Genomic DNA, 11,160 nt, shown 5'->3' on the forward strand with positions numbered 1-11,160 from the left:
ACAACAGATCGATGATGCCAAAAATTATCATTATGATGCCTTTTAGCCATCCATATGGTGCCGGCACTCTTCTCCAAATGAACAATCACTTGCTTCAACCAATAATTTCTCCTTGCAGTGTCGGGAAAAGAACACAACTCCAAAGAAACAGCCCTCCAATACAACTCCAACTCTTACGCTCGCTGTTTTTCTTTTGCCCAATTGTTTGTATCTTGTGATGGGGAACCCGCTTCCCGTTGTTTAGCTCCCCCACACACCCCACACCGCCCCCCCCCCACACCTTTTTTTTCTTTATTTTATTTTTAGGATCTCTTCTTCAGTAGAGTCACCTAAATATATTTTTACGAGTCATATTTATTCATTTCAAAAATTTTATTTTTTCTTTGAAATCTCATTCCCATCATATTCTTTTCTTTCTTACATCAGATCCTAGCTAAATGAAACATCAAATCTCTTATTAGATATAATCACTTGATAATATTTTTTCCGGACATGCCGATCTCTATAATAAAATAAATGGTTCCTTCCCCGTGAATTTTTAATCTGCGTGTTCATTGTATAAAATCTGTCAATCAAACGAGAGACCATAGCCATACAGCTTCCATTCATGTGCAACGCACGTGCCAACCATACAATAGGGTCCTGTTATTCTACAAGCAGAGGGATAAAAGAAGTTTTTTTTTTTTTCTCCGGTACAGAAAGGGGTCAAAGACCCAAAGGAAAAAAAAAAAAAAAAAAGAAAAAACATTAATGACGATGAACCTGAACTCCAACTTTGTCATCCCAAACCTGAGTTCTTATTGTGGTAGCATGGAAAGTGAAGTCATCAAAAACTCCCTAGTCCTGCTAAACCTGGCTGATTTGGCTCTCTGAACGCATGGGTGGCAGCAAGGAAATGCAAAAAAAGGCAATGTAAAAGTTTGTCGACGCATAAAAAATAATAATTCTCAACATCGATGCATAAACTCAAGTTGCACACGAGTATTGTGGTACAAGATTTTTTTGTCTGACCAACTCATGGAGATCATGAACAATCTTGAAAACAGCATCCGGCCGCGCTAGTTTTAAGCAATTCTGCGACATGGCTTTGAGTTCTTCAGATTTTGGACCAAACCACTCGGCAACTATCTTTGCTATCTCTTTTGGTGACTTTGAGAACTTCCCGCATCCATTTTCCACTACATAAGGAACATTGCCAACTTCCTGTCATGCAAACATTCGATACTACTAAGATATCAGTTCCATTTTTGAGAAAAATAAATTAAGTTTACGAGAAAGATCAAATGAATTCTTTGAATGAAAATTGACTTAATGTTAAAAGAAAAATAAAGCTCATGTATAATAGTATATTATATAATAGCCTGATGCTCTATAAGGCATGTGATTTTGCATTTCCCATAACTTCCACAATAAACTCTCGAGTCAAAGTAGGCAGTGAATAATGCTCTAGTGAGGTTGGAAAAAATCACTTGGCCTGAAAACTGGAGTTTTCATGAATTAGCTAGCTTACATCTTAACATGACAGAGGTAAATATGCAGCTAACTTAAGCTAAACAACGAGGAAGAATATCCTTCACCGAACAAAGTTTTAAGAAGGCTAATAAAAGAACTAATGGAAAAGTGACCTTACACCTTCAGCAATACAAGCTACGTCCGGCACTGATGCTCAAAGAGTAACAAACTTCTGGAGATAGATGACAGTTAATCGAGTCTGGTGGTTTGAACATTCAAAATCATGTTTCTTACTTCTTTTTCTTTAAATTTCGTTTTCCCTTTTATTTTTTGGCTAAGATTCAAAGGTTCTATTTAACGGGAAGTATTTCACTGCTTTTAAGAACTGAAAAGAACAGAGAGGGAGGGAAAATTATGCACTATAGAGGTTGTATTAGACGTGTTTGACTTCATGATTTTTAGTTCTGTTTCCAAAGATTCTAAATACGTACAAAATACGTGAACTCCAGTTGTCACAAATTTTATGGTTTCGACTTGAGCCATCCTAGGTGTTTACAGGAAAACCAATGCTTCCACTATAGCTTATGAGACATGGAGAACAGCTACATTCCTTTTCTAGGATGCTTTTGGATGGAACAGTGCATTGAACAAAATAGATGTCCCACTTCCCTCAGCCTTCCACAGTTATGTTCCCAACAAATTTTGTGCCAGCTTAATGCTTGCATTATTAGATAACAATGTGTTTCTATTTGGCCATCATAAGCTGTGAATCAGAAGCAAAATCTGGCAGGGCACCACCAAGAAAATAGCATCTAAAGCAAGCCAAGAACCATGATCATCATCATAAGACACAAAGCTATAAAACTACAAGTAGGGCGAGAGTGGTGCTGTTTTGAGAGAAAAAAATCTCAACATGGTAGGTAAACATCCAACTGAGCCATACAAATTAAAATAAAGTGGTGTTTCGTCCAATAATTAAGCCATACAAATTCACTGGACAGAGTTATTTTCTGTATGAGGAAAATATTTTTGGCTGTCACTTTCCGTAACACCCACAAAAATATAGTACTAAGATTAATTATGTGAATGGTGCATGGTCAACATCATGTAACAGCAAAACCAATGAGATCAAACTTGTAGAAAATAACAGTATCATGTGGCTTACTTTAATATGCCTCTATTCAAACCAAGAACAGATTCTTCTTCAAGAAGTCATAACTTACCTGCCCTGCAATGTAACCATTTAAAATAATAGGAAGACCGCGAATCATGGCTTCTGCAATGGTTCCTGGTCCTGCCTGTGGACAAGAATTGAGTACATATAACAAAAAAATGAATTGAAGTTGCATGTTAGGAATCTAAGAAATTGATAGAATAATTACCTTTGTGATAATGCAGTCGCATGCACCCATGCATTCTTCCATTTTAGTAACAAAACCTTTTACCTGGATTTCAAAAATTGCCGTGAACAAAGAGGTGAAATGTGGAAGACATAAGAACCAACGAGAGCAGCATCCACTGAGTTCAAAAAACTTACAGCAGCAGTCGGCTCAATAGTAATCATGCACAGAGAATTTTAAGTTTGCTTGTATATTTAGTAGATGTTTAAAATAGGCAAAACCCAATGACAGTGATATACAGTAGGAAGCTAAGCAAACACCAAAGAAACTTTTCCTATAAACAATATGAAAGCAGAATGTTATTTGTTCCAACATTGACAACTGAAAAAGAATCACTAAATTGCAGAAAGCCTGGCCAGCAGCAGCCCCTTGGCATACAGCATTGCTTCCACTTGAAATCATGCTCCTGCAGCACATATAACTTAATAGCATGTATAATTCTATGACATGGTCGAACCAAGAGACATCTAATTCTAGAACCAGTGAAATAAGTGTTTTTATTTTATATATTTGTAAATGATAGAAATTACAAGGAATATGCAAATGTCACACACTGGGTCTTATGTGAAGGTTCAACCTACATACCAAGAACTCATGCAACCTGTCTGCTGATGTCCCTGCAACGGCAAATCAAGGCTATTTTCTATAAAGAGAGTAACCTGACCTCTTTAGGAAATTATAACAACAATGGATGACTGCATATTCAGGACACTCGCCGCTTAACCTTGTGAACAGTTCAGTAAATATGAATCACACTAGCAGCAAGAACTAACAACAATGCAGCAATGCCTATGAATGGATTTTTGCTCTCTTTCAATGAACGTGGCTGTCTTGTGAAGATTGGAGATGGCAAATCTGAGAACCAAACCACTGATTAAGACAGTGTTCCCCTGGACAATGATAAACTTAGTCACAAAGCTCATTGCACAGAGGACTTAATACCCTATTTAGAATCTTAGCTAGGCATTGCTATGATGCAAATTTATGCAATCATATACTCGGCACCTTAAAACCAAGAAAAAATTGATACATTATCCTTCAACATTTATTTCTTGTCAGAGGATGCATTTTCACAGTTCCTCACATAAAATGTCTGCTGTTTAGAAGAAAAGCAAGAATTACTATCTACCTCAACATGACTAAATCAATAACAGAATCCATCTTATGTAAATTATTGGATGGTGTGAGTAATCTGAACAAGCATGCAAGCAGATATCTAAGGTTGATTAATATACCTGAACAGGAACTTTCCAATCAATTGACTGCACCCTGTTATAAAGCCTTTTATTCCGGCCACATATGACAAGGATCTGACCAATGGGCTGTCCAAGATTCTCATCATATAATGTATTTCCAAGTGCCTGAGCAGTAGCCTCAATGGGACCCATGCCTTCCCCTCCTCCCATCAATAAAACAGCAGGTAAATCCTCATCCATTCCTAACTCTTTTCTCAATACATCCTGATGACAGATGAAGAAAACAAAACTGAAGAACCCAATGAAGCATGATCCAGAAATTGATCAAAAGGACATTCAATTCCAAGTATAAAGAAACACTGGTTGATAAAGTACCAATAATTGTGATAAAAAAAATGTCATACTTTTGGTCGGACTGGTTTAACAAAAGAAGGACGCACTGGAAGGCCATAGACCTTTATCTGGGAAGGCTGCAGTCCAGCTTTTAATGCCCTCTTCGCCACCTCAGTAGAAGGGCAATAACATCTTGTTACAAGCTTGTGAAACCTAAGGCAAACATTGAAAGAAAAATCATTTTACTGAACAAACATGAAACAGTAATAAGAGACTGTAACAAGTTGCATCTCATCTAATTTTTCTTTGAGAAAACAGGAAACAAAAAGACAAAGCTTTACCATTTAGCATCAAAACGATGCCATGTTATAAGATCAACCTACCATGTCGGATGGCAAGTGCTCAGATCTGTGACAACTGTGGTAAACACAATCTTCTTTAGCAAACCTTTTGCCCTTAGGATTTTAAGAGGAACATGCTGCATCAGAGGATGTACACTGATAATAATATCTGGCTGGTATTTCATCAGTCCTTTTGCAACTTCCCTGTATAGACAGCAGCAAAGTGTCATGCTTTCGGCAAAGACCTCTTGGTTAAGAAGTACTGGCTTCCCAGGCTCCTATGGTGTTAATATTAGTCACATTAAGACCAAAATAACTTATCAAAAAAAAGGTATTACTGAACAGATGAGTTTCTGCAACATAGTCATAATAATAATGTGCTTGACAATAAAAAGACAGAGAAATTTCAAGTCCTCACAGCCATTTGCAATCTCCATTACAATATGTCAAAAGGTACAAACTCTGATATTTAGCTTTAACTGCAAAGTGCACTGTTTTTTCTCCATCAAATGTCGACAATATTTCAACTAAAAAAAAAAAAAAACAGTTGACCAAGTTCAAATGCATCATCCAATTTCTTCATTAACTTTTGTTGTCTAGAAATTGTTTTAAAAAGTGGCAAATGTTATACAGATGGTTAAGTAACTGCATGGTGCATATTAGTACGCAAGCTGGTCATGCAGTTACTCTTTTAAAATATTTAAAATAAATAAAATTTATTAAATGGACTAAAAACAGCAAAATAGTAGTAATATTTTTCTAGATAAATAATCGCAATATTAGTAATAATTACAACTAACAATCAGTGACGACTAATTATTATGAAATACCTAATACTAACAGAAACAATTATAATATAATTAATATATTACTGACATCTATATCAGGTCCATTTGAAACCCTCGTCAAACCTAATCATCAATTCGAACCTGTTCCATCCACACAGATTCATAAGAATGGGCTTCCACATAATTCGAAATGGAGCACCTTTCAGCCCATATGTGGTATAACCACAATAAATAATTGTATATAAGCGAATCAGTTGGATCAAGGGATCACATCTGCATACACCGGGCACATATGCAGCTGCATGAGTGCATTTTAAAACATAATTCTTCCATCAATTAGTCATAGCTCATTAAACCAGTGAGTGGGTTCACTTTTTTATTAAGAAATTGCTACAGCCTCCATCTTATCTCCTATTCTCCCCAAATAGGTTATCTACATAAACAGATATGGAGTCATTGTCTCCACTTCTCAATTGCAAATCAGTAAAGCCAGCATCCTGTCCTTCAAAAATATGGATATACATAAATAGGCCAATGGCAGTAAGCAAATTCCTTTCATAATAGTTAAAAGCAAAAAAAAAATTGACTTATCCATTCTAATCATACTCTTCTGCTGATCTCTTTCTCTATAACACTCTTCTGCTGAACTCTTTCTCTATAACTTACTATATCACTTTGCTCATAGACGATGTGAAGCAATCCAACAGGTCACCACATATTTCTTTGTCCATCTAACACTATATATTTTTGAAATATTCAACTCTAATTTCCTCTATGTGTAGCTGTGCATGTGGTTTTTGTATAGCATTCATTATGTCTCACATGTTGCCTTTAAAAGGATATACAGAAAGATGGAAATTAAACAATTAAAAAAATGATAGGTGGGGGCAAAATCTTACACTTCATTACACAGCGTATCTGGTAAACGGTTGGCAGTTTGTAGGCGATAATTAAGTATACATCTCTCTTTTCTTTTTTTTGTTTTGGCCCACTAATAGGTTCGTGCTTGCATGTCAATCCCCCTTTCCTCCCTTCTTTTAAAGTATCAATTCTCAATATCTACACATTATAGATTTCAACTCCATTTGTTACAGCTTATCTTTTCCTCATGTGAAACAGGACCAAACCGGCCGGTTCAACTGGTTGAACCGAAAACTGTTTGCCTATCCAGTCTGGTTCAAAGGATACTTTAAATTTGGTCAAACCCGAAAGAATCGGATGATCCAGTTAGACTAGCTGGTCCAGTCCGATTCCCACATTTTTTCCTTTTCTGTTCGCAGTGGGTCTGATGTAATTTGGTAATCAACCCATCCTCCATTGAAGGCTTCAACAATTCAACCCATCTACTAAATCCCAGTCCTCTTCTGTCATCCTCTTCCACCAAAATCCAGTCTCCACTCTCCACCCATCTGGTTGCCAAATCCCTGCATCAATCCTTCGCCATGGCCCAGCTGCTTCACCAGACCGGAAGACTGCGATCCTAACTAACTTCGAAGAGGAGGAGAAGAAGACACTAGATCAGCAACTCAAACTCATCGCTGAAGGTATACCAATCCCATCCCCTCCCCCCTCCCCACCCCCAACCATCTCCATTTCATTTGATTTTCCCTCCCATCACGATGGCCCTTTCATTTGATTCTTTCCCTCTCGCATCTCTCTCTCTCATTCTGATTTGAAGATTTCTTGCAGTTTTTTTTTTTTTTTTACATGACAAATTGGATTTTTTTTGTTTGAAGTCTTCTCGAAACAATGGAAAAATAAATAAATAAATTGGGCATCTAGAAGCTCAATTCTTCTCCAAATGTGAGAGAAAGATAGAGAGTATCAGTCCAATTTGATGGGAATTAGGGTTTTTGTTTAGTTAAACATATTAAGTTTCAGTCCATTTTGTTTAGCTAAAATTAGTTCAATTCCTGGGCTTTTGTTCAGTTTATGAGTTTTTTTTTTTCTGCATAATAACTTATGAGAAGTTGTTGAAAATTGCTCTAATGTTTGTTGGTGGGTTAATTTATAGCAACATTCCTGCCAATAGTTGCCATCCATGCATAATAACTTGCTGGATGAACCTAGTCGTTTATATTCGATGTAACTTTCAGGCTGGCATAAAGCATGGCACTTGTTCAACACCATAAAGTATGGCATTAGTTTTTCCTGACTGTCATTCACTAGTTTTTTTGGAGTTTTTTTCTCATTTTTTCTGATTTTTTAACACATAATTAGGATGTCATCATGATGCCATGCTGATGTCACAATTCAGAACGGTCATTCCTACTAGTCTGACCAGTCAACCTAGGAGCCGGACAACTTACCTGTTCATTATCCGGTCCAATTTTAAAAACATTGCTATACTAGTCCCTGATCCTCCAATTCCTTTTTTATCTTTCCAAACTCAAATTGGCAAATGCCTCCATTTTAGTCTAACCCCATGACATCAGCATCCCAAATTCAACATGAAGCCTTCTCACATCAATTTGTTCCTGGAATTATCATTACTTAATCATTCCCAGCTTTGCAGCTATTGATATAGCATGAATATCCACCAAATACTTTATGATTTTTATGTTTTGAGAGTTCCTAATTATCATTACATAATCATACGCATCCTCTTCTTCCTTCTTTTATTCTGGATCATCAAAATTCATTCACACAGTGAAATTGCAACCATCCAAAACAACAAAAACACAAAAAGTAGCATTTTGAGAGAATAGGGAGGGAGGAGTGATCCAAAGATGTTCTCACCGAGCTATGAAAGTTGAAGTTGCCGCAAAATGTGGTTGATGTACTAACCGTGGGGCGCTCCCATAGTACGTCATTTTCCACAAAGTCCCATGCTTTACCAAGAAATTGTAGCTCCTGGGCAATTGGTTAAACGGCCAAGGGGTGTGGTCGGTCCATAAATCCGTAACAAACACCTGCATGAAATATTGAAATCACATCTATCAAAAGTCAGCAAAGAAACAGCAATATATGTACAAAAAAAAAAAAGAAAAAAAAGAAAGAAAGAGAGAAACAGCAATATTGACAAACAAAAGAACGCACAAGTTCACACCCAAACCAAATCAAATCAAGAATACACAGCTACATATTGAATCAACCTGGTACTCATCACCAAATTCTTGATTGAAGGCCGCCTTAATGGCCTCCGCCGAAGCCCGGTGGCCACCGCCAGTATCGCTCATCAAGATCAAAACTTTCTTCGGTGCCTCAAGCTCCACGCCATTAACGGGCACCCCATCGTCTTCCAAGACAACAGGTCCCTCTTCCCCCAAAGGGGGCTCCGCGGTATCATTAGGCGGTTCCCCGAGCCCAATGGAGGCGAACCCTATCGGGGAGCGGTCACAGTGAATTCGAACGAAGCGATTGAACTCGCTCCAGAACCCATGGAGCTTCGAAGAGCTACCTGAGAGCCCACAGGAGGCGGCCGCCCGGTAATTACGTCTCCGGGCCAAAGGAGAGCAGATGAAGCCATCGATGTACGAGGAGTTCAGGGGAATTGGAGAGGGCCTGGTGGGGATAAAGGGGGAAAGGGGGCATTTGGGGTCGGAGGAGAGGCATCGGAGGCGGGAGAGGAGGTCGAGGAGGGTGAAGGGCTCTTGGGCGATCGAAGAGGGCGGCATGGATTTGAGGAAAAGGACATGGGGTTTATAGGGTTTTAAGGACCAAGGAAGAGAGGGTTTAATGCGATGGAGTCGTGACGAGGCGAGGGAGGGTGAAAGGGGTGAGCTTGGCGTTGGGATCAGAGAATTTGGGGATGGAAGGGGAGCCACAGGTTTTGTGATGGATTTCTGGTGTAGGAGTTAGGAGAATGGGAATGAAAGATAATAAGAGATGGCTTTTGGGAGCTACCTGTATACTCTTCGAAACATCCATCATTCCAAGGGAAATACTTATTATTTATTCTATTTCAAAACAAAGGTTGATTTTTTTTTTTTTTTTAATACAGAGCAGCAGCAGTGTATCTCAACGATGATGTATGAGGGACATGGTTACAGAAGCGCACTGGGACGTGTACTCTGATGTATTGTGACACCTTGAGCCAAAAAATAAAATAATATCATGGCATACGTTTTAACTAAAAAAATAAAATAAAGCCCATTGCCATATTAAGGCAATTTAGGCCTTTTATCATGTTCAATGACCATATTTTGTAATTTATCTGCAGCACAATTGGAGGAGGTTGGTCATTTTTATTTAAATTCTAAGAATTATATTTAGAAAAATTATATTTGAAAAATCTAGTTTAACTAAATTAGTTTGTCATTTTCTGATTAGGGCCGGAGGAGAAAACAATTACTTGCACATATTAACATTATTTTTATTATTTTATTAATCTAATAAAATGGTATAACAATCCGGTAGCTTATCCAAATAAGCTAATCAAAAAATATTATTTAAATTTTTTATTTCTATATAAATATTTTAAATTTTTTAAATATATAATCGATAAGAGATTAAATACATACTTCCACATTTTCTCACATACCCCCTGCCTCTATGTTCTAGTTTAAATTTTAATGTCCTTGATGGGTCAAGAATATAAATATATTCAAATCTAATTATAGATATCACAAATTTAATTTATAAATATTATTATTAATTCATAATCAATCCAAATATATTCATATTATAATATATTTTTATCTAAATAGATCATAAAAATTGAAAGAGTATATGAAGACCCATATGGTGTGTATATAGCTCTATATCAGCCATGCATTGGATAGATTTTTGATAAGCTAAAGAATTTAAGATAACAAATTTCCGCATTGACTTTTTGGAATAGATTTTGAATTATTATTAATGATATTGTATTTATCATAATATTTTGTTGGGAAAAAGAAACAAAAAAAAAAAAAAGCAGCTATGTTGCCCCTGTTACACCAACATAATGTGCTGGCTCTTATGATACCAGCAAATGTTTAGCCTGACAGCCCCTGGTACAGCTTTCTAACAGCCTCGGTAATAACATCAAGCACTGGCTTTTTGTGAGGACACCGAATGTCCGGCTTGACAGCCCCTTGCACAGCCTTGTAATGCAAGTTCGTGTGTTTGAGATGCCTCCAAATGTTTAGCTTGATGGCCTCTTGTACAGCCTTAATGCCTAATATCCTAAATCCTAATAATTTGCCATCTCAAAGTTTACAATATTCCAATCTGGAATATTCACTACACCTAATTGAATACCTTATAAGAGTCAATATTAAAATCAAGCACCTTTTTTGAATATTCTAATATCCATGTAGCATCTTTTCTAAATATCAGAACAATTTCCCTATGATGGTCTTATTGATTGCTTTATCAACATGAAGCATATATATATACAAGTGATTTTCTCCTACATTCCCACGTACATCTCTTTTACATGTATCCTCTTCTGCAAGTTCGCCATGTAAAGTCACGAGTTGATATAGATGGTTAGAACATCTGAACATGTATACATGTAATTTTCATAAAATACATTCTTCGTCACAAAATCATGGCAAATCTAATAGTCTCTTTGGATAAAAATGACATCAAGCTCTATATAATGCCATCTTATATATACTTGCAAAGAAGAAAGACATCAAACATCATCCAATGTGATCCAAGCCTTGTTCGGATTTCCAAGGTTTGCTATAGAATTCGCATCCAAAGGACAAAAAATGCATAA

At 36.9% G+C, this 11,160-nt stretch overlaps 1 protein-coding gene across 4 annotated transcripts; it reads right to left on the reverse strand.

Annotated features, from left to right (window-relative positions):
* Positions 1-938: 938 nt before the first annotated feature.
* LOC105039544 (monogalactosyldiacylglycerol synthase 1, chloroplastic) lies at positions 939-9,332 on the reverse strand. Of its 4 annotated transcripts, none has more exons than XM_010915729.4 (8): positions 8,606-9,329; positions 8,250-8,422; positions 4,765-4,926; positions 4,453-4,594; positions 4,088-4,312; positions 2,835-2,897; positions 2,676-2,746; positions 939-1,203 (listed from the first exon to the last, which is right to left on the reverse strand). In XM_010915729.4, exons 1-7 carry the CDS (start codon positions 9,125-9,127, stop codon positions 2,720-2,722), a joined length of 1,314 nt encoding a protein of 437 aa, XP_010914031.1. In that variant the 5' UTR covers positions 9,128-9,329; the 3' UTR covers positions 939-1,203; positions 2,676-2,719. The 4 variants fall into 4 exon arrangements, with proteins under 4 accessions (XP_010914031.1, XP_010914027.1, XP_010914029.1 ...); XM_010915725.4 differs by having other exon boundaries at positions 2,676-2,750; positions 8,606-9,327; XM_010915727.4 differs by lacking the exons at positions 939-1,203; positions 2,676-2,746; positions 2,835-2,897 and adding an exon at positions 3,102-3,258 and having other exon boundaries at positions 8,606-9,332.
* Positions 9,333-11,160: the final 1,828 nt, after the last annotated feature.

This window comes from Elaeis guineensis, chromosome 1, assembly GCF_000442705.2.
Source record: "Elaeis guineensis isolate ETL-2024a chromosome 1, EG11, whole genome shotgun sequence".
Classification (NCBI taxonomy): domain Eukaryota; kingdom Viridiplantae; phylum Streptophyta; class Magnoliopsida; order Arecales; family Arecaceae; genus Elaeis; species Elaeis guineensis.

Bases quoted from the DNA above. Each gene is read 5' to 3' on its own strand.
- LOC105039544 (XM_010915725.4), bottom strand. From the start codon at position 9,127: ATGCCGCCCTCTTCGATCGCCCAAGAGCCCTTCACCCTCCTCGACCTC. The intron at 4,927-8,249 runs GTGAGAACATCT...CTGTCTATACAG, and splicing joins ACTTCAACTTTCATAGCTCG to GGAAGTTGCAAAAGGACTGA. The intron at 2,898-4,087 runs GTATATTAATCA...TTTGAAATCCAG, and splicing joins ATTGGAAAGTTCCTGTTCAG to GTAAAAGGTTTTGTTACTAA.